The sequence below is a fragment of the Triturus cristatus genome, chromosome 11 (assembly GCF_964204655.1).
Source record: "Triturus cristatus chromosome 11, aTriCri1.1, whole genome shotgun sequence".
NCBI lineage: Eukaryota > Metazoa > Chordata > Amphibia > Caudata > Salamandridae > Triturus > Triturus cristatus.
This window is the reverse complement of record NC_140594.1, coordinates 184955756-184980025: the sequence shown is the minus strand read 5'-3', so window position 1 is coordinate 184980025 and position 24270 is coordinate 184955756. Positions and strand designations below refer to the sequence as shown.

Here is a 24270-nt window from a genome sequence, read left to right as displayed (position 1 = left end):
TGCAGCGGCATCCTCAGCTTGTCACACCTACCGTGTACCAAAGCAACGAGTGCCAAGCACTGCACCTCCGACCCTGTCTCCAGGCGTGTCAGCGAAGCTCCCTGTTGTGCTGCTGCGGGCCGGAAAAAGACCTTTGCTCGCCGGGCACTCCCCGGGGCCGGCAGGATTCAAGATGGCAGCCGCGAGCACCCAGGTCGGGCCCTGGCACCAAAGCTGCTAAGGACACCACTACCAGCGATCGAGGAGGTGTGCCGAGTGGGCAGAGGACTTCCCGTCACCTCCGATGCCCATACGCTTCAAGCAGCGTCGCCGGTAATGCCCTGGAGCCGCAATAAAGGCTTCTGAAGGCAGTGGCTGGCCGGAGCTTCCTCAGCATGCGTCTCACTCCATGCGTAGCGAGAGCACACCCCCATTACAAGATAATTTTAGGAAGGTAGGATCAGTCTGCATGGCTAACCCCCCACTTTTTTCCTGGTGTTATGCTGTTTCTGACTGGGATCCTTCTAATCAGGACCCCAGTCTCTGTGCTTTCCCCCTTAAATTGTTTATAATGAGTACTTCAGTACATCCCAGATTGGCTACTGGTGTACCCTTATAAGTCCCTAGTATATGGTGTAAGAAAGTGGCTCTGTATATACTGCACCAAAGTAAGGTTCAGTGTGTACAGAGTCCAACAGTCCTCAGAGATTTGGAAGAGGTTAAAGTTGGATATAACCTTACACTCTAAAGTGGTAGACTGGTCGAGCTGTAAGGCAGTATCAGAGGACAGTGTAAAGCATTTGTTGTACACACTGTCAGCAAATGGTCTCACACACTCAAGAACTGAACTCTAGGCCAATTGGTTTGTATGTAAAAATATATTGTTTTATTTTAGAACCACAAGTAGGTATAAAAATACTTTCTCAGAATGAGATGCTATTGTTAAATACTTTCAATAAACAATAGACTTTTCAATGCAATAGATACGGTTGTTGCCATATGCAACACAATCTTAACACAATAACATTGATCTCAATAGGAAATTTTAAGTAAATGCAATATCAATTACTTTACGTATGTTTTTCTTACTCAGGGCTGGATCCTGGATTCAGCCCTGGTGCATCTCCTGTAAACAGTTGAAAGAAATCGTTTTTGTTACACAAGCGATTTTTAAGGAATATTTGTAAGTTGCAAAAATCGACACTTGAAAACAGGCAATGTTATCCTATGGGGGAAAATCAGGTTATCTGAAAATCACAGTTGTAATTACTTTTTAGGGTAAGTGCTGGGCACCAAGATCCAGCACTGGGATCTCGCCTGGTAACAGGTGAGTAATTTCGTTTTCGTTGATCGGATGAATTTTTGTGAATATTTCAGTTTCAAAACTCGACACTTAGAAGAATTTCCAAGTGAAAACCAGTCAATGTTACCCTATGGAGAAAATGTAAGTTATCAGCTTTCAGGTAAGTACTCTAATGGCAGAGTTGAGGTTCCTGGGTTAGACTCAGGGGTCTCCCAGGTTCAGGTAGGTACAGTAGTTACACCCTCAGCGGCACAGGGGCAGCCGGGTGCAGAGAGAGTAGACCCAATGTAGGGGGCCTTTGGTTGGTGGCTGCTAGCAGGCAGGCCACACGGCTGTTGGAGCGGAGCTCCTGGTCACTTACACAGGGCAAGTGGGGAAGTAGAATAGAACAGATGCTGCACTTCCAGGGGCACTTGGGCGGCTGGGTGTAGGGTGCTTTCGAGCCGTCGGGCGCTCAATGGATTTCAGTGTGAACGCTGCGTGACGAACAAAGGCTGCAAGCTCGGGGACGGAGATTCTTCAGGTGCGACCACCCCTTCGAGAGGTAAGTTGGGGAAGCTGTAGGTTAGGTAGGCACACAGGAGCTGGGCACAGGGGTCGCAGGGTGCTGGGTGCAGGGGTGTCTTTTGGGGTCGAGAAATCTTACCCTCTGCTGGTCGCAGTTGGGAGGGTCCCTGGAGTTGAGGCTGCAGGCGTCGTCAGGAGCGTCGAGGAGGGTCCTTGGGTGCTGGATTCTTGGTCACAGTCGCCCGGGGGACGTCTTGGTGGTCTTTGTTCACTTCTGGTACAGGCCGGGCTCGGCGGGTGCAGAGTGTGCTGGATTCGTGGTTCCTGACTGGCACCAGGGGTTGTTGCTGTTTGAGCAGAACCACTGCTCGTGGGAGTCCCAGTCTTTTGATGAGCAAGGCAGTCAGTCCTCTGGGGTTTTTGAGGTTGCTGACCACTGGAGACGCCGGGGTTTAGCAGGAGCAGGTTCGAGGCTCGACATGCCGGTAGGGCTGGGGCCAAGTCAGTTGGTGTCCTCTTGTTAGCAGCTGCATGGCAGGTCTTCTTTCTTCTTGTTCTTCTTCGGAATCGGGATCTGAGTAAGGAAGGTTCAGGGTGCCCCTAAATACTAAATTTAGGGCGTTACAGGTAGGGGAAGGTCAGGGACCAATGGGGCCCTTTCCTGGGGTAAATACACCCCCTATCCTGCCACTCTCCAGTGGGAGGGGGCAGGATCTAGTTCTGATTGGGTAGGGCTCCCCATCAAGAAGATGGCGAGAGCCCGGAGTCATGCTTCACCTTGCCTCCTCCACCTGAGGGGTGGGGTTGGCAGAGGTTGGCACATCCCTTTTCCTCACTTGGGTTTTCCCGCCTGTCTTCCCGCCAGAGTGGGGGTCAGAACCGGTGGGGACCAGTTGCTGAGTACAGCAAGTGGTCTGGGGAGGCTCACAAAGGCGGCATGCCTTTGAAGCTTCCCCTGCCCATCCTGGGGGAGGAGACCTAGCACCTAACCCCAGGATGTGCATTGTTGCAGACCCACGAGAGCGGATGGCTGTCTACCCAGGGGGGCAGCAACATGTCTGCTGGATGGCAGCCTAGGCAGCCTCTCAGTCAGGACGTGGGTTGTGGGTTATTTTCAGGGGGCAACTCTAAGTTGCCCTCTGTCGTGCATTTTACATTAACTCCCACACTGGCATCAGTGTGGATTTAATGTGCTGAGAAGTTTGATACCAAACTTCAGTCTTCAGTGTAGCCATCATTGTGCTGTGGAGTTCGTGATGACGATTTCCCAGCACCATATATTCTTAATGGCAGCACTGCACTTACAGTGCCCAGGAATGGACCTGGTTACTGTAGGGGTACAGGGCTCATGCACCTGTACCAACACCACTGGCATAGGGCACCCAGCTAGAGGGGTGACTGAGATATGCTAGGGCAGTGTATTGTGGGCATGGCACACAGGGATGTGTGCCATGTCGACTTTGTTTTGTTCTGTACCAAGACACTCAGCCTGCAAAGGCAGTGTGTGTTTGTGTCAGGGTACAGGGCCTCTAAGGGTGGCACAATAAGTGCTGCAATCCTTCGGGGCCTTCTCTGGTCACAGTGCCCTGGGTACCTAGGGTACCATTTACCAGGGGCTGACATGTGGCCAGAGATGCCAATTAGGTTTAGGTTTCAATACAGTTTTTAGGGAAGGAACACAGGCCCTGGGCACCTGATTGGCAGGAGTCCAGGGCACACTCAGTCATAGTACATCCGCAATTCAGCAAAAAGTGGGGGCATACCATCCAAGAAAGATGGCACTTTCTCACATGTGGTACTCGGGTACCCAGGGAATAGGTACACCAGGGGTCTCCCATGGGCTGAAGCATGTATTATGCCATCCATGAGAGACCACTCAAATTGGGACTACAGGCCTGCCATTGCAGCCTGTGTAAGCTGGTGGTAGCACCACTCGCAACAGATAAAGGTTTCCCTAGATCTGAGGTCACCTGCACTTAAAATCTATGTCACCCCTAGAGGCAGGCCTTTCAATCCTGAAGGCAGGGTGCTGGGTTCTAAGTGTGAGGGTGCCCCTGCAAGAGCTTAACACACCTACAACCATTGGAGTCCATTCTCCCACTTTGTAAGTGCATCAGCTATTACGATACATCAAGTGGCCATGTGTCATTACGTGATGACCATCTTTAAACTGGCTTTAATGAACCCTGTCATGTTTGGTATCAAACCTGTTGGAATCAATCCTCACACACCGTAAACGGTGTGGTAGGTATGATTCCATGCACTGTAAATCTCCTCCGGGAGACCCTCAGTGCTCCTGGTACCAGTCTTCCAGAATCAGACATCAAGCTAGGGCTGCTGCCGACCAGAGACTTGTGTCTGCCCTCCTGCTGCTGAGCCAAGTTTGAGCAGTGTAAGGCAGAACAATGGATATCCTGTTACAGGGAGGTGTGACCACCTCCCAGACAGGGCGTAGTGTATTGGGGCAGGGTGAGGGCACTTTCCAGCGCCACTGAGACTGCTTGAAGGGCATATTTGGTGCCCCCCTTGCATAATCCAGTTCAGGGAGCTGTTGGCTCCCACTCTGGTGTGAAACTGGACAAAGGAAATGGGAGTATCCTCCTCACTCTCCTGCTCCTGCTGCTCCTGGTCTTGTCGTCCTGCTAGTCTGCTGCAATGTCTGTACCTGTGCTCCATACAGGATCCTCCTGAGGCCTGTGGACATCCAAGACACCTGATGGAATCTCCCTTGAAGTGAAGGAGTAACTTCCCTGCATCTGCAGGCACCGCAACAAAGCTGACCGGTCTGCTGATCCTGGGCTCCCACGGACTCAGAAAGGCTCAGTAACACATTTTGTGGCTCTTCACTTCCCTCGAGGCCTGCACTGTCTTCTCACCAAATTTGAGGCCAGTATATTTTGTTGAAGCCCCAGGAACCGAACACCTGTGCACCGCGTCGACTTGCTGTTGCAAAGGCTTGTTGGCTGTCTTCCTCAGAGGTCTTCGGGCTCCAAGTAGTCTCCACCTCAAGCCTCTCCTGTGACCAAGATCTTCGTCCTCACCGCATCTCTTGCACCGTGGGCCTGCATCTTTTATGAGCTGGTCGAGGTCCTCTTGTGACTCCAGTGCCTCCGACCTGTGGGCCCTCTTGAGGGTCTTCTTTGATTCCAGTGAACTCTGCTGTTTGTTCGGAGCCTACTCGGACTCCCCTGTTTGTGGTGAGTCACTTGGACCTTGCTGTTCCAGACAATGAACCTTTTTTGCTTTCCACGTTGTTTGCAGTTGCCAAGGCTTGTTGGTGCTCCAGACAGACAAGGACCCCTCCACATCAGACGTGGGAGAGCTCGTTATTGGCTCCTGGTCTTCCACAGTGTCACCTGGTCCACTCAGCTGCAAGGTCACCGTCAACTCTCCTGCAACACCATACATCGATGGGCATTTGTATCTGTACGTCCTGGTCACTCCTGAGTAGCATAGACTCTGTCCCCTCTGCTTGCAGGTACTTCTCATCTTAAATCCACCTCTGGGTTCCATTGGATGCTTTCCTCTTCTTCGCCAGCGACATCTTCCTGAAGTCCTCCATTGAGTTCAACGGCGGTTTCCGATGCCACTTCGCACCTATGCACCTAGCTTCCCAGGTGTAGGTATCCTGGTTCCTGGGACATCCAAGGGTAGGGTGGCTCTTCAACCTACTGTTTTTCACTGGTTTCTTCAGGGTCCACTGAGAAGGATCCTTCTTTAAAATTGCAACCGTGACTTACCCATTGCCTTGAATTGAGCCAGCGGTCATGTTCCCACTCTGCACACGGCCTCAGTGGGGTTCCTTGTTACTTACCTCGGGTGGTGTAGTGGCTCCCCAGCATTTCTGCGACCTCTGGGTACAGTCTGGACTCGAGTCGTGATTCGCATTTCTCTATTTTAGTGTGTGGAATGGCCTCCCCCCGGCGACCACTGTGTATTCGTGCTACTCACCTGTTTCATTTGCGCAGTATTGTATGCATTGTGTATATCTCCGGGTAGGATATATTTGTATGTGTTAGTGAGTGTCTTATAATAAATACATATTTTTATAAATACACCTATACCAATAAGATTATAATCTGGTAAAACAAGCTGCTTTACACTCTTCTAGACTAAGCCCGAAGGCTGCTCTCCACAGCTACCACTTAGAGAGCTTTCTAAGGTTGTCTAATACCACTGACATCACCATAAGGGTTGTCATAAGTGAGCACCATATACTAAGCCAGCCTACTACAATAATGGTTAATTTTCTGCATTTATACTGCAAAAAGATTGTTCCATATCATGGGGAACTGTTATTTGTCTGTGGATGTCTCCTGCTACCTTTAACGTTGATTTAGAGATGAATATTTATATCTAAGGTAATCTCCGCAGCGTTTACATTCCACCCCCCGCCACCCTCCTATGAAATTTTCTTTATGCTAACTTATTTGTTTTAGAATGTTCAGCTCTAGTTCGTCCCTTCCGTTAGCCAAACCTGGTTTGCTGTATTCTTCCACAAACTCACTTTCTATGACCAGACCTTTAAATCCGGAGCTTGGTATTTACTTTTCTTTTTCTGACTTCAAAGTCGGAGAGTTTGTGACACTCCTGCTGAGTACCTAAGTAAGAGGAGAGGGTGTAGGATGTTTTTTTCCTAGCAGACCACAAGATACCCAATGCAAAAGCATTACCCAATGAACTGTGCTGATATTTTAGAATATATATCCGAATTACTACAAATGAAGCACATTTTTATTTCGTAATTCTTAAGTGTGATGGAAACCTATTTGAATATGATCAAAATACATCCGTACACTAGGTGATGACGTTTGCACACATTATCATTTGTCTGCAATAAAACAGTATTTTGGTGCAAATGTAGTGGTCCTTTGAATTAAAAACGTGTTTTCTGTAATGGCTGTGCGCTACCACACCATGCATGCTCCCTTTCCACGCTATGCTACACCACTCCAGTCTACGATATGCAGCTCCACTCTCTCTCTCTCCTCTTGAAGACACTCACACACCACTCAACTCCATGCCACTCCAGTCTATGCCACTCAGTCCATGACACAACACGCCCCTACGCCCCACCTCCCTACCCCACTCCACACTTCCTTAATCTACCCAGTATACTCCACCCCAATCTACCCCACCCCAATCTACCTCAAATCAGTCTACCCCACCCAACTCAATCTACCCCACCCAACTCAATCTACCCCATCCACTCCGATCCAGATTACCCCACTCCAATCTATCCCACTCCACTTTACCCTGATCTACCCCACTATCTACCCCACTCCAATCTACCCCAAGCAACACCACCCGCTCTACCACACTCCACCAGAATCTGCAGCACTCTACCCAAGTCTACCCCAATCCAATCCAACCCACTCCAATCTAGTCAACTGCACTCCAGTCTAGCTCCTTCACTCTACCCCAGTCTACCTCAGTCCAATTTACCCTACTCATTCCAATTTACTCCACTTAACTCCAAACTCCACTGCAATCTATCCAACTCCTCTCCACCGCAAACTGCCCCACTCCACCACAATATACCCCACTTCACCACAATCTACCCCATTCCTGCCTACCACAATCCCCACTCCAATCTATCACACTCCAATCCACCCAATCTACCCCACTCAAGTCTGCCACTCTACTCCAATCTACCACACTCCTCTAATCTACCCTACTCCACCCCTCCCCAACCCAATCTACTCCAACCCAATCTACTCCACCCCAATCTACCCCACTCCAATCTACCCCACTCCCCCGCAGTCTACCCCACTCCACCCCAATCTACCCCACTCCAAATCAACTCCACTCCAACCTACCACACTCCATTCCATCTACCCTACTGTTATCCACACAATAAACCCAACTCTAACCTAATCTACCCCACTCTTCCCCAATCTCTCTCTCCACTCCAATCTATCCAACTCCACTTCACCCCACTTCGCTCCACTCTACCCCAATTCACTCCAAACTATCCTTCACCAATCTACCCCTCTCCGATCTACCGCTTCCTCCCTACCTCCACTCTGCCCCCTCTCTGCCCTCTTCTGCCCCATTCGATTCTACTCCAATCTACCCTACTTTAATCCACCCAATCTACCCCACTCCACTCCAGTGTATCCTACTCTAGCCCTAATGTCACTCCACTCTCGACTCCACTCGTCCCCACTCCAATCTATCCTAGTATATTCCACTCCACTTTACCCCAATATATCCCACTCCAGTCTACCCCAATCCACTAGTCTTCCCCACTCCAGTCTCCCACAATCTACCCTCTACACTCTACCCCACTTTACCCCATTCCAATCTACCCCCAATTACCTCACCCCACACAAGACCACTCACTTTTAGCCATGCTGACCAGCAGCCACACTAGTGAACAGCATGGCTAAAACACCTTGCCAAAGCCAATAGCTCTTGCATTCTCACTGAAAATATGATCTGATTTTTAAAAAAAAAACAAAAAAAAAAAAAAAAAAGAATGTATTGGTTTCAATTACAGCCATGCATACATGAATGGACGACATATCGAAGATGTGCAAACATAGTGAGGAACAGCCATTAGTTCTCAATGCATATTATACACCCCCCTCACATCCCACTTGCTTATTCATCTCCATTTCGACAGTAGGCGATACACAGGGATTCCCTCGATATACATTCCAATGCGACCACTTTTTATCCCACTTCTTGGGGCCTCCCCCCCGAGCCTTAAAAACTGCGGTCTCTGCTAGCATGCATCTATCCATTTCGTTAGCCCCAGTGTTGTGAAGTGCTGTTCAGTTTCCGTGAGGTCAGTTGCCTCCCATATGTTCAAAAGTCCCAGTTGTGGTGTCAGTACTATGTCTTTCCCCAGGGAGGTTAGCATATGCTCTGAGGCCCCTTCCCAAAGTGCACGTATCTCTGGGCAACTCCACAACGTATGATAAAATGTGGCCTGTTGTCCACACCCCTTCACACATGAGTCGTCAGGTCTAGCTCCTATTTGCGCCAGAACTTTCCCTGTGATGTATGATCAGTGCAATATGCGAAGCTGAATCAGCCTGAATCTTTGTGTTATGGCCGCTTCTCGAGGGGACATGAGAGCCGTTTGCCAGTCTTTGTCATCCATAGGGCCTAAGTCGTCTTGCCATCGCTCTCTAAGCTTTGAAAATGTGTCTGGCAAGTTATTGCTCAACTTTTTGTAAGTTAGGGATATCGCCTTTGAAGTAAGAGGTCCATCTAATAGACGGTCCTCTAGCGGCGACGTTTCTGGTATATCTTTGAAGGACGGGAACGCCGCCGTAAGCGCATGTCTTATCTGCAGATATCTATATACTTCTCCTTGCGCCATATGGTAGCACCTCCGGAGGTCCTCAAAAGTAAGTAGTGCTTCCTTCTGTACCAGGTCTTTCACTGCCGAAATCCCAATAAGGTCCCATTTGTCGAACCAGGGCTGATGGCACAGCCTGCCAAGCCTCTGGGAGAACCACAGCGGTGTGGCCTGCGAGAGGACTCTAGCCTACCCCAGCTGGGAATTGACTAGGTGCCAGATCTCTAGTGTATGTTGAGTAGGACCGAAGAACCTCCCCCTCCCTTTCCTATCCGCAGTGTACAGAGCCCCCAGATATCCGGACCGGTCTGTTTGATATCGGTCAAGCACGTACGCTGGGTCATCAGGGGGGTGTACATCTAGTGGTTGACAGCTACCAGTTGCGCAGCCCAGTAGTAGCGCTGTAGGTCAGGGAGTGCAATGCCTCCATCGTACCAACCTTTCGTCAGTTTTTTCAGTGCAATCCTGGAGGACTTTCCATCTCACAGCAGCGTACAAATCTCACCCTCAACTCCTCTAAAGTACGAATCCGGGACTTTATGCGGGCAGTTATGTAGTATATAAAGGAAACGAGGAAGGGCCAGCATCTTGAAGAGCGCAGCCCTCCCCAACAGTGTTAAAGGCAGCGACCTCCAGTGCTTCACGTCGGCTCGCAGTCTAGCCAGAGGGGGAGCCAGGTTGGAACTATAGAAACCGTCTGGGTCTGGTGTAACAAAGATTGCCAAATAGCGAAACCCCTCAGTCGCCACCGCTATATTGCAGTTCGACGGAAGTCGGGGGGCTGGGCCTTTCAACATATATAATGTAGATTTGTGCCAGTTAATAGCATATCCTGAATATTTACCGAAACTTGTGAATATGTCTAATACCGCTATGATCGATTTGTGCAGGGATGCTAGATATAACAGTATATCATCTGCATATAAGGATATGCGGTCCTCCATTTCTTCCGCCCACCGCAGCCCTCGCACCATCACGTCCCTTCGCACCCAGGCCGCAAGAGGCTCCAGAATAAGAGAATATCAGCGGAGAAAGTGGACATCCCTGCCTAATACCCCTTTGTAGCTCGAACTTCCGGGAGGCATAGTTGTTGACCCTCACCTGTCCCAGCACTCCGGTATAAAGGAGCCTTACCCAGGCTACGAATTTAGGGCCCAGTCCCACCTTTTTAAGTACCGCAAACATATACGGCCATTCGATAGAATCAAATGCCATTGAGGCATCAAGAGATAGCACTGCCTCATCCTCCTCAATATATTTCCTACGAGCCATCACATTGTGTAGGCGCCAAATATTGAGGGCTGTATTCCTTCCCGGCATAAAGCCAGATTGATCCGGGTGGACCAGCGATGTGGTAACTGTCACCAATCTATTCACCAAGACTTTGGCTAGCACCTTTTTCTCCACGTTAATCAGCGAGATTGGTCTGTAAGAGCCACATTGGTCTTCTGGTTTACCTTGCTTGTGGATGACCACTATGGTGGCTAGTCGCTGATCCTCTGGTAAACTACCTACTTCCAGGCTCTCTTCATACATGGCTTTCAGGTGTGGTACAGTCAGGGATGCAGTTGCTTTCAGAAACTCTGCTGGAATGCCGTTTGGACCCATAGCCTTTCCCGACTTGATCTGTCCCAGGGCTTTACGCATTTCCTTGTTCGAGAGGTCCGCCTCTAAGGTCTCCCTCTCCCCATCCGAGAGACTCTGCACATCACTGTCCCAAAGGAGCAGGTGCGAGTCTTCAGCTGTGTAATGCGTAGAGATATGATCTGATTTTAACATTAATCAAACTATTACTTCACTAACATTTTTCAAGAAGCCTTCCACACCTCAAGAGAAGACCCTCCATTCGCTGGATGTTAAGAGTTTTAAGTTTCTATTTAGAAAAACAAGACCTAAAAAACACAAACCAACTTTTTGTTATGGTCCCTTCAGGCAAGGGTTGCCAACCTCAAAACAATCCATTGCATGATGAATATTGGCTTTTATCTTGCCCTTACCAATTTTTGAACAGTCTCTTACTGCCAAAACTTCAGGCATATTGAACGAGGGGAAAAAGCTGCTACCACAGTATGGATTAGAAATATCCTCATTGCAGATATCTGTAAAGTGGCAACATGGAGATCCATCCACATAGTCACTAGTTACTAAACTCTTAAAAACCTTTTAAAGTAAAAAAGAAAATCCATAAACCATGCATATTTATGTAGTTATCGGAAAATAATCTATTAAAATATTTAGCAGCTTGCTAATCTTTTAAGCGCTTAGTAACACCAGTGAAGATGCTAGGGTGAAGACGAAAAGATTGCATACTTGTTGTCCTCATTCTGCCTTGTAGGAAATTTTCATTGAAGTCATAAATGACCCACCCACCTCCCCAGCTGATGTAATATTAGTCGTATATATATTTTCGTTTTCTACTCTATTCATAAAATAAAAAACTGGATTACAAATGCAACTGCCAGTTCAAGGCATGCTGTGATGAGGTACCACCTAGGTTCTCTGTTAAATGTTAAAAACTACATTTCATTTGTTCTCTCGTTTTCCACATATGAATGCTACAATGCAGTTCCATGAACATAATGAAAGAATTGTTTTGGAATAGTCATGAAAAATTAGGCCTTTTAGGCTTTCCTCAACAAATTGATGTATAGATTCATGAATGAATATTCTGTTTCAAAGTGAGCTATTTATATAAAGATGGTACAGGTCCACACATGCAGCAGGGAATTAATCTCTTGTTTCCTATGATGCAGAATCAGAACTACAGGTATGTAATAATTGTTTATCTTTAGTGCCGCTTTAGCATGATAAACTAAAGCCAGGGTTACATAAAATCCATTATTTATGTAAACTTACCTTAAAGCAAAGATCCTTGGATGTCTACCCCCAAGGTTGGTCCAGTGTATGCCATTCTGAAAAATTCTACATATGTTTTCATCAAATTATAATTGTTGTGGTCCATAGCTCCTGAATGGAATATTGTCTCCCTGGTTCCTGATGGAGAACCCAAGGAAATGGTAAAGAACATTCCTTCAATCGCAGGTACATAAAAAAGGCTGTGTTTTCTTCTGGGTGTACTGAAATGAGCACGTACATTTAGTGAAATAACCATTTGATATACTTAGGCGATTCACTTGTATTGCTGTATCTTGAATTTCATCAGGCTGATTTTTCTTCTGTCTTGTCATGCTCTAGCTCAGATGACTGGCAGTTCTACCTCAGTTACTTCGACTCAGCCTTTCATCTAATTGATGAATCCTGGAATCCCCCTACAGAAGGAGAGCAGTAAGTTATTTATTTGTTTTCCCACCTTGAAGAAAACTACTGGTAAATGTTGAGCGCACAAAATAAATTGCAAGGTTACCTTTTTAAGAATTTGATGTTTTCATCCACATAATATGTACATTGTACAGTGCTATTTTCTTATACCTCATGGTGGAGCAGCTCCAGACCAGGGTGGGAGGGCGGGTGTCGGTGGGGGAGAGGAGGGGGGGGGGGGGGCGGGTGTCGGTGCGGAGGGGCGGGGTGACTGGATCGGTGGGAGGCGGGGACTAAGTGGGGAAAGGCTCACCACTATTTGAATCACCCCCAGACACACTAAACCTTATCCTTTTTGAGTATGATTCTGTTGTATAGTGCATTAAAGTATTTTTCTTTCTATAAAGCTGAGCACTGGGGTAGGAATTCATTTATTGAGTTATCATTGTTGAGCTCTGAGCTGGAGCATCCCCACACTAACTCCCTGAGAATTGTCTGCTCGCAGTCGCTACCACTGAGACTCCAATTCTTATAGAGATTGTACTTTTCCTGACTTGTAGAACAATAGTAGGGCTTAATCTGGCACATCCGAGTCTAACTACCTCGACCTCCACAGTTGAGGCCTAGTGGCCCTGCTTGCTCTGTTGCTGCCCAAATGGGGTCTGACACATCCCTTCTGTAGCGAACTGTCTGCCTTGTAGACAGAGCTCTCTTGGAGAAAATCCTTTGTACTCTTTCAGTTTGAATTAATGTACATATTCTTATGCTGGACTAACACATCTGCTGCAGGCTTGATACTTAGCCCCTGATAAGCTGCCACATGGCACTAAGCACTTGTATGACCTCTTCTGTGTCTCCACTTTGTAGCAACCATTTAGGTTCACTTTTCAATGATATTTCAAGTAACTATTCTGGCGTTTTGAGAATACACCACCTTCCTTTTCCATATATGTTCCCAGTAGTAAATCCTCAACAAGCAGTGGCTGTGTAGGTAAGCTCAAACCAAGGACCAAGTAACACACTTCTGTTGGGGTGAGAAAAGACGTTCCTGCCCCAGCGCCCCACCTTATTGAGGAGACTGCAGAACTCAAGACTTCCATTATCTTTTGTGATGGCTGAAAAATGTCAGTCTTAACAGACCTGCTCCACATCAAAATCCCAGCAGACGGATATATTTTACAATTCGTGGATCTAGCCCAAAACGGTTGTGGATTACTGTTCCATAAGTAATCATTAAATAATTTTTCAGATTTTCAGTGGTCTTTTCTGCCTTATAAGTGTTGTTCTTTGGCTCAGAGCAAACGAGTTTAATTCAGTCAGTAATCTTCAATTAACAGGAGCATACTTTGCTCCTTTCACAAAAAGAAAGGGGTGGAAGATTCTTCTCGGTAATGTGTGCTCAATAAAAAGACTTTGAATGCAACCCTCTTAGCAGAGTATGAAATGTTTTGAATGGTCATTTTGGCTTTGTGACTACCTTAAACCACAGAGAGCAGATATGGTTTGGATCTCACTAGAAGTTTTCTTCAGTTCATTCCTTTCTATCCGCCTTAATTCCTAGTTTGGGACATTAATATGAGACCCCAGTTTTGATGTATCGTATTTAGCAAGGTTTTGTTTGCAGTTGTGTGTACTATACTGAAGGTCTTTTGAATAAAACAAATGCATTTCTTGTTGGCTCGATCAGGAACTGCTCAGAGATATTTAGTAGGTTATCTTTGGATTGCTTCTTAGGGTTTCTGTGATCAGTATTTTTTGAGTGCTGAAAGGCTGTTTCCTCTTAGTCTACCAGAAGTGAAATCAAGTTCTTTTAGGCTTGTTGGAATGACCACTCTTAATGTTTCAGGGGTAAGTTTGGTCGGTGGTCTTTTTCAGACTTTGACCCTGGTCAGTCCTGAACGGGAGAGAACGCAGCAAATGTGGAGATTTTCCATCAGTGGGAGGCTTCTCCAGTTAAAATTTTTTCCATAATCTTCAGATGCTGAATATTCTCATTCTATAAAACACATTGATGCTGCCCAAGGTTCATATGTGGTGCAACTATCTGTAGTTGACCATCTTGCCTTTGAAAGGTAATTCAGTTAGGTGACCAACAAGATGGCCGAGCGGACATGCTTCCCACTGGCCCTTGCATAGCCTACTCATAAAACATTAATTTATCCTAAACCTGCATTAGCATCAATATCTGTAAAACCCAGGAATATAGAAGGGCACCGAAGCAGTCGAAATAGAGGTGGAATCCAGGAATCTGGATCACCTTGGGAAACGTATGTACTCTCCCTCCAGCTTGGCACTGCAGTCTGTGAATACCATGTGCCTCTTGGTCCGATGCTTTCATGCCATCTGGGATATGGTTGCGCAGGTGTTGCCTCAGTGCCCGGAGGAGACCCGGGCCGTTCTCTCCCAGGCAGTGGCAATGGGAGAGACTCCGCCAAATTCAGGATCAGATGTGGACTGAATACCACCGACTCATTGGGCCATGTCGGTAGCCCTTAGGCGCTACCTCTGGTTGATGACCGCTAGCTTTTTGGGGAATGTCCAGTCAACCTTGATGGACATGCCCTTTGGCCGTCGTCATTTGACGACAAAGCATACTCTGCACTGGAGCACTTTAAAGATCCTCGGGCTACGGTCAGATCTCTGAGCCTCGCTGCGCTTTTCACTTACTCCAGCCTGCTTTTCGTCCCTTTTGTGGCTACAAAAGACTCACCCAACCATGTCGGCCCAGTCTAGCCCCCGGCTAACGCAAGCTGTTCAGCCTCTGCATGGTTGCAGACGTGGGACCCAGCGACCCCGCGGGTATGGCAGCCAGCGTGCTGGACAGTCCCACCTCCACCCCCTCCCCCCCCGTTGCAGGCTCCAAACCTTCCTAGCCTGACATTTCAGGCCCATCAACGGCCACTGGGAGGCAGGATTCTCCATCACCTCCTCCACTGGCAATCCATCACGTTGGACAGGTGGGTTTTGCAAATAGTCCGAAGGGGCTACTCCCTCCCCTTCAAGACGACCCCTCCCTCCATGCCAATGTCTTTCAATCGCATGTCAGAGGATCATTTGACACTTAAACGCCAGTAAGTCTCAGCTCTCTTGGCCGAGGGAGCTGTAGAGAGGACCCCTGCACCAGAAGTAGGTCAAGGTTTCCCGCTACTTTCTGGTGCCCAAGAAGGACAAAGGCCTACGTCCTATTCTAGACCTAGGGGCTCTCAACCGCTTCCTCCTGAAGGAGAAGTTTAAAATGCTCACGTTGGCTCAGGTCCTGTCTGCCCTCGACCCTGGAGACTGGATGGTGGCGTTGGATTTGCAGGATGCCTATTTCCATATTCCTGTCTTGCCAGCCCACAGACGCTATCTACGGTTCACGGTGGGCCACGAGCACTTTCAGTTCACCCTGCTCCCCTTTGACCTTACCAGTGCCCCTCTGGTGTTCACAAAGGTGATGGCGGTGGTCACAGCTCATCTGCGCAGATCAGGGGTTCCAGTCTTCCCCCCTATCTTAATGACTGGTTGTTGAAGGCGGGCTCACCACAGGCTGTCGTTCCCCCCCACCCCCTCCTCCAGACTGTGGATGATCTCCTGTATTCGCTGGGGTTCACTATCAACGTGAGTTCACATCTGACTCCCTCTCAGACGCTCCCTTTTATCGGAGCTGTTCTGGATACAGTGCAGTTTCGGGCCTGTCCTCCGAATAGCGAGCTCGGTATATTCGGGCAATGATACTGATGATTTTGGTGATAATGACTCGGAGGCTGCTGGGCCTCATGGCCTCCTGCATCCTGCTGGTGGATGATGCCAGATGGCATAGGCAAGCTCTACAGTGGGACCTGAAGTTCCAGGGGGCGCAGCATCAGGGGAATCTTTCAGACTACTGAGGGAACTGCACAACAATTGCAATGGTGGATAACGAACCAAGCTTGGGTCAGAGGCAGATCCCTCTCCCTTCCCCAACCAGATCTAACAGTGGTGACGGATGTGTCACTCGTGGGATGGGGTGGCCATCTGGGAGAGGCGGAGATCAGAGGTGTCTGGTCTCCGGTAGAGTCCGGGCTCCATCTCAGTCTGCTGGCGCTCCGGGTGATCCGACTGGCACTGAATGCATTCCTTCCCTCTCTCAAAGGGAATGTGGTGCAGGTGATCACAGACAACACTACCGCCATGTGGTACTGCAGCAAACTAGGCAGGGTGGGGTTGTGGACCCTATGTCAAGAAGCTGTTTGCTTCTGGACATGGCTGGAGCATCAGGACATGATGCTGGTGGTTCAACACTTGGCGGGTTCTGTGAATGCCAGGGCGGACTAACTCAGCCGTCAGTGCTTGGTTGATCACGAATGACATCATTCGGAGGGGGTGCAAGGTCTCTTTGAGTGGTGTTTCCAATGTGGCACTTGCTCGTGACTCTTCATTGCGAGTGGAACTGCGGCCTACTGTATGCTTTTCTGCCTGTACCACTTCTGCCCCAAGTGCTCAAGATCAGGTGCGACCGGGCCCAAGTTATTCTTGTGGCTCCCGACTGGGCACGGAGAGTCTGGTATCCGAGCTCCTGAGCATTGCCATAGATCCTCCGATCAGCCTGCCCCTTCAGGAGGATCTTGTGTCGTAGCAGGAGGGGACGGTTCTTCACCCGAACCTGTCTAGTCTCCACCGCGTTGTGTAGAGACTTTGTTGTAACACTTTTCGCCCGAAGCGGGATGGGTATACCCAGACGTGGTTCCCTTGCTCACTGTGCCACTGGATTCGAGCTAGCCTGGCTGAAGAAGGGTGACCTACCCTGAAACCGGTCCCAGGATGCTTGGTTCCAGTCCAAGGAGGACCTGGCCTGGCAGTTCGGTCTGGACTGTTCCCATGGGGCACCAAGTCAAGACTGATTTGGATATGGCTGGGTTCATACTGGGGTGGCGTAGTGGGCAAAAAAACGATGGATGTAACCAATATCTTTTGACTGGGGGAGAATGTTTGCATTGTCAGTATTCCGTCCATTTGTTGTTGTAACACTTTTGTGTAGAGATTGAGCAGCTACAGTTGACAGCCGAGGGACTGCTGCTACTGCCGCCACCGCCACTGCACACGGAGGGAGAGGACTACGCCTCCCATACTGCTCTGCAGCCTGTCTCGCCCGGAGGCGCATAAATAACAGCGCCGCTCCCGCTTCGCGGGAACCGCTGAGGGACTGCCGCTACTACCGCCACTGCACACGGAGGGAGAGGACTACGCCTCCCATACTGCTCTGCTGCCTGTCGCGCCCGGAGGCGCATAAATAACAGCGCGGCTCCCGCTTCGCGGGACGCGCGCGCTGTGCGAAGCCCGGGCAAAGGGCGGGCCGTCTGTGGCCGTCTGTGGCCGTCAGGGGCCGAGGGAGGCCGGGCTGGGCTACCCCTCCAACAACCGAAGACCGAGCTAGAACTACAACTGTATTTTGCAGTGGTGAGTGGCGCGTTTTTCATTTGGTACTTTATGGATGTGTAGGGGTTTTGTCATCATGGGCAAACGTAACGCTGCCACCCCAGCACGCAAAATTACATCCATTGACACCATGTTGGAGCGGGTGGCGAATATGTCAGCACTGAGATCGAGCTGGCGGAGAGAAGATGGTCCTTGGGCCCCATTAAACCCCAATGTGAAGCACAAAATGATATAAGTAACCCAGAGGTACTGATGCACAGAATTACTGAACAATCACCTCACATCCCTACTGGAGAGAATACATCCGGGTTGGAAGGGCTGGGCTCCATAGGCTCGACTGTAAATTTTGAATCTGGGTGTAGTCCAACTATTCCATCGACATTAACATCTGGCCACAACCCCTAACCCAGAAGTAAGTGGAGCGAGAAAGAAGAGGAAGATGGTGAGACCAGCCTGTTCTAAACGGAAACAGCCCCCACGCCTGAACTCACCAGGTACAACGTTAAATACGTGGATTAAGGGCCCCATGGTTCCCGCAGACCCAACTCCCAGTAGTGACTATTGACCTAGTTGATGTGGACATCCAAGATAACCCCATTCAGATGAAGTCCACGCAGACTGCTTTTTCTAGCTTCACACTTTGGCATACTGCTATAGACATCATAGTTGATGCACTGTTTGATCGTATTAAAGGGCTTGTGGACAAAAGTTTTGATAAGTTATGGAAGCGTTTAGATCGTCTGGAATCCCTAACTACTAAGGCAATATCATCTTGTAGGGAATGCAATGAGCTAGCTCGACAGGTTAGCACCTTGGAAAATCCTTCCCAGAATGCGCAACCGGCTCGTCAATTACCCCAAATTGTAAAGTTGCTGCCTGTCCCCCTTGATTCTAATAATAAAACGAGAAACCCCCTAGCCTCTAAGCCATATACTCGATTTACTAATACTCAAAATGTTAACCCTGTTGATTCTCAAGAGGGTCCGATAGTCAGTACGAGTATTGCTGATACTGGCTTGAGGGGGCATGTAGTATTTAATCAGGATGTCTTAAATTTACCCCCTGCCTCCTGCCCATATGTGATAACCCTTGCAGGGGTACCTCCACTAGAGAAAAATAAATCGGAGTCCTGGGAACAACTGCGGAATAAATGTGTGGACTGGCTGGCTAAACACAAAGGATATAGGAGGTCTGATATACATGAAATTTTAATGGTACGAAGGGTATGCTGGGTGGGACCTGCAGCAAAAAATATCAGGGGTGATTGCATTGTTATTAATTTTTCTCGGCCTAGGACTGTCGGATATATACTAGCAGTAAAAGAGACCAAATGCCTTTTTTCTACAAACATCTGTGCATTACCACTTGGTTATAAACCGTCATCTATACAGTGTCCACATCTCAGCCCGTCCCACCAGTCGGCTAATAGATTTTTAGCTATTTCCGATTTAGACAATCTTGATTGACTCCCACCCAAAACTCAAATCGGTTTGGTCCATGTGGTAGCCAAGAAGACTTCTAATACCAGTCCTGGGGTGGAAACGATTCAATTAATTGATTGCCCTGACTCAATATTGAAGGTGCTGAGTTGGAATGTGGCAGGTCTGGCCTCAAAATTAAATATAGAAGATTGGGCAATTATGATAAACACATTCGACATCCTTATGTTTCAAGAAACTTGGGCAACCAAAGAGCTTTATTTCGAAGGGTATGAGTGTTTTAATACTATTTCCCCTAACCCTAAATATGGCAGACCTTCAGGGGGTCTATCAATATGGGTTAGCATTGCCTCAGGTGGTAGAGTAAAACTAATTCCAACTGAGAATGCTAACTTCCAAGTACTGATCTATACACGAAGGGCTTCCATCTGCTTTATCAATTTTTATAATAATGACTTTCGTAAGCACACCTAATGCTAACTTTGTTCACCTTTTTAACTTTATCCAGGACTTGGACAATTTATTGGAAAAGTACAAATTGGCTGGGATATGTCTGGGGGGCGATTTTAATGCAAAGATAGGAGAAGGAACTACTGGGCGGTCTTCCCAATCTATTCTATCTAACCCATGTAAGAGATGTTATGAGCTATTAGACCATTTATCGAGTAGCAGTCTTTTAAATGTGATGGACATCGCAGCTGCAACCACTAATGATAATCCATTACCTACTTACAGAGGCTTAGGACGCGCCTCAACTATAGATTGTCTTCATATCTCCATCTTTAGAAGACTACTTAGTTGAGGCAGAGGTTAGAGCATCCACCTTTGGAGATCATAACCCTATTATGGTCTCGCTAAGGGTGGCCCCGCGACCAAATATTAGAAGAGAACTGGAAGCGGGAAGTCTAAAACTCTCAACCGATAACTTAAGAGTTAAATGGAAGGATATGGACTGCAGGGAGGTCTTCCAGAAGATGGTAATAACTTATCCATCTCTCTGTGATACTTGTCTTACCTTGGCCGACCCTAACCCAGAGGCAGTTTCTGCTTTTATTTTATTATGTGCAGGTATTAAGGAATTGATTTCCAGACCCACACTCCCACATAAATCTGATCCGAGGTGGTTTGATAATATCTGCTCTAGGGCTAATAGGGATCTCAGAGCAGCCTTATCAGTTTCCCCTAGAGATCCCACTCTTATCAGAACCTTAAGGCACAATTATAAAAGTGTAATAAAATTAAGGCGAGATGTGGTTTTAAAAGGGTACTGGAATAACTTGGCCTGTGCTGCTAAACGTAACAAAACAAATAATTTTTGGTCTGCCACTAAGTCCCTGAGAGTTTTTGGGAATATATCTACCCCCCCAAGCTGTAATATAATTAGTGAGGTGTGGGTTGCTCACTTCTCGAAAATATATGCCCCCCGTCCCAATGTGAAAATACTTTGGAAAATCTTACGCCTACCCAAATTCAAATCTCCTTGATTGAGGTCGAGGAGGCAATATTCCAAAGTGCGGGAAATAAAGCCCCAGGCCCGGATGGGCTGCCGATTGATCTTATAAAATCAAGGCCAGAGTTCTGGGCTCCTCTGCTACTCAACGTTTTTAACAATTTAACCACAACAAAAATCCCAAACACATGGTCCACATCTTTATTATTCCTATTTTTAAAAAAGGAGATAGATCAAACCCAAGCTGCTATAGACCTATTTCCCTAATTGATAACACTCTTAAAATATTGGGGAGAGTTCTATTTAACAAGATCAGAACCTTGGCAGAGGATGAAAATATAATAAATAAATGTCAGTTGGGGTTCTGTAGTCACCTTGGCACTGTGGAACAGTGTCTGAATCTTAACTTAATCATAGGGAAATACACCACCGCCCGACAGAGCCCTCTTTATCTGGCATTTATGGACCTTTCGTCCGCTTTTGATTTTGTTAATAGATCTAGGCTCTGGCAAAGCCTTTTTAAATTATGGGTTAGACAAAGATCTGGTGCGCTTTTTAGCTTATCTCCATAGGGACCGAAGGACCCAGGTAAGGATAAGCATGGACGGGGCAGTGGCTGGAGACATAGTGGTTGGGACAGGCGTTAGACAAGGGTGTGTTCTCGCCCCACTTTTATTTATTTTATATATTAATGAACTTCATAACGCCCTATCTAACCAAACCACTGATGTCCCTATAATTAATGGTAACCAACTGCCCGCCTTACTATATGCAGATGACGCTGTTTTAATGGGCAGAACACCCAATGCCTTGAGAATTTTAGTTAGGGGATTTGCAGCTTTTATGAATAATTTGGATCTTTGCACAAATTTAAAAAAATCTTTTTTAATGTGTTGTGGCCCTAAAACGTTTTATCAATACTATTACTCTGGGTCCCGATTCTTTAACATGCACTCGCACTTTCCCTTATTTGGGTATAACATTTTCTGACAATGGGTCCTGGACACCACATTTGGCCTATGGATTGTCTAAATTTTCAAGAGCCATAAATTCAGTAATAAATCTCCCCCAACCGAAAAGATTTGAGGTGGTACTGTCCCTACTTAACCCCTTCGCCGCGGCAGGAATCCCGCCGCGGCGCTGGGGGGGTTTGGGGGCTGGTGCGGTGGCGCTGTGCTCGTGATGGAACCACTCCGTCACGAGCCACGGGTGAGCTGTGCTCATGACGGAGTGGTTCCGTCACGTCTCCGCCCACTGCGCTAATCGCCCGCACAGGCGGGGAATTAGCGCCGCGTGGGCGCAGCGGCCGCCAACGGCCGCAGCATGACGGAGTGGTTCCGTCATGAGCAGGGAAGGGGTTAAAATCTATAGGACACAATGTGTACCAATCATGACCTATGGGGCTGAAATTTGGGGCCACACAAACTTGAAAAGCGTCCAGGCCGAAGAAAATAGATTCTGTAGGAGGCTTTTGGGCATACCAATTTCATTGTCCACCTTTGTATGCCATTACGAGTTAAGAATGCTATACTTGGAAGATTACATTAGGTCACGCCCTGTTTTATTCTGGCTAAAGGTTTGGAAAAACCCTGCAGCCCTATTAACAAGGGAGATTTTAGCAGATTGTCTAAAATGTGATAAGGGCGGTGACATTCCCTGGCTGGCTCAAGTACGGGCAAATTTGACTGCGGTCAATCTAGAGCATATTTTTAAGAACCCTGAACAATTACATGGTATTGATGGAAAGATTATTCGTAAAGTTTTATATCAACATTATGGGGATGCGAGATATGCCCTGGAATCCGCCAAAGTATATGTGAAACAATATATTTTAATGACAGGCGAGGGTGGACCCCCATTATGCTCTCCTTATGGTTATCTCTTAAGAGATATTACTTGTTGGGAGCGAAGTCTTCTTTTTCGTCTCAGATCGGGCTCAAATAAAGTATCTGTTGTGCTTCCCCACGGGTTACAAACCTAATATTGAGAACTTGGTCTGCCCATGTGATAACTTAGGGAAACAGTCTACGCTACACTTTTTGTTCTTTTGTTCTTTTTACCAAAAATATAGTATGCAGTTATTGATACCGTTTTTCAGGGCAAAGGGCACAACGGATTTTAAGGCTGCATACAAAATTTATTCTCCAGCTTAAAGATGATATAACATACCGAGTGTGTACTTTCTTGAAAATGGCCATTCGTTCACGTCTTTATATGAATTAATGACTGCTGGATTAGGCTGTACAATACACATTTCTGGATTTTGTAATGTTTGTATTTATATTTTGTACTATGCACACTTGCACCTTCATTTATTGCTGCTAACTATAACCTCTCTGTGATTTAAGGATCTGCCCGTTTTTAGCTGCTTTTTTGTGAAATATTTGCACTTGCACACTGTCACTTTAACATTGCTGGTGATATCAAGTCATGGATAACCTAGTAACTTTTAATTGATTAGTTTTAATGTGGAGTCTCTCTATTTTTTAATGATGGACTATGCATGTGATTATGAGTAATGTTTGTGCTTTTATGGATAATGCATATCGAATAAAGATAACGTAACGCTACAGTTGACAGCTTTCGACGTTCAGCCCGAAATCTGTAATGGCATCTTGGCGTCCCTCCACAAAATCTGTATACGCCTATAGATGGAACAAGTTTGTGGCATGGTGCACAGCAAAGGCTGTGGATCCCCTTTCTGCCCCTCTTTCTGAGGTCCTTTTATATATACTTTCTTTGGCCCAGCAGGGCTCTGCTCTGGGCAGTCTCAAAGGCTATCTGGCTGCTATGTCTGCTTTTCTTCAGCTGCCAGATAAGCCATTCTTTTTTTTTTTTTTTGAAACCGTTTATTGCAATCTCAAATATATACAAGTATGGGCCTACAACCTTCCGGCCGGCCGCTAAAGTGACAAAAGCAAATGACATACATACGATAAGGCACTTGGCTTTGCATAGACGATAAAGCAGGAGGTATCAACAACGTGGGCCACATAACTCTGAACCCACAATACGGTTTCGTTTTCTACAACACAACAACATAAAACCACACCCGCAAGGCAACCCACGATCAAAAATGACGACATGTGCTCCTCAAGTGGGGAACCCCAACCATCTAAAGAAATCCAGAGGGGGGGAGGGAAACTGATCCAGGACTGGGAGAACAATGTGCCCAGGGCTGAGGGAGGGGGTCAACTATGGGGATGGAGCTGGTGAAGCGGGAGGCAACAACGGCGGCTCGCAAATACCCCCGCGGTAAGCGTTCCAGGGGCCCCATATCTTCACCCATGCCCCAGGCTTACCCCGCGCCACATATACCACCTTTTCTCGGAACATGCACCAATCCATATGTTCTTTCCAAGCCGACACCGCCGGGGGTCTCTGAGATCCCCACAGCTGAGCAATGTCACGTTTAGCTATCATATATCCCAGAGTCACCCATCGCGTCTGCGGAACCGAGTAATCAGTCGGTTCCCACACATTCAGCAGGCATCTCCTCGCTTCAGGCAACAGCGCGACATGTGTAACCGCTCGCAGGACCTCATGCACACCACGCCAGAATCGCTCCACCCTCGGACATTCCCACAGAATGTGTAAAAAAGTCGCCAAAGCACCACACCCACGC

General features: G+C 47.5%; 1 protein-coding gene across 1 annotated transcript in view; it reads left to right on the top strand.

Moving 5' to 3' along the window:
• The window catches only part of NAA25 (N-alpha-acetyltransferase 25, NatB auxiliary subunit), a 792299-nt gene that overhangs the window by 187182 nt on the left and 580847 nt on the right, over positions 1–24270 (top strand). The window contains exon 9 of the mRNA XM_085636118.1: positions 12297–12386. Coding sequence (XP_085492244.1) covers positions 12297–12386 — 90 coding nt within the window. The remainder of the gene's footprint in view (positions 1–12296; positions 12387–24270) is intronic.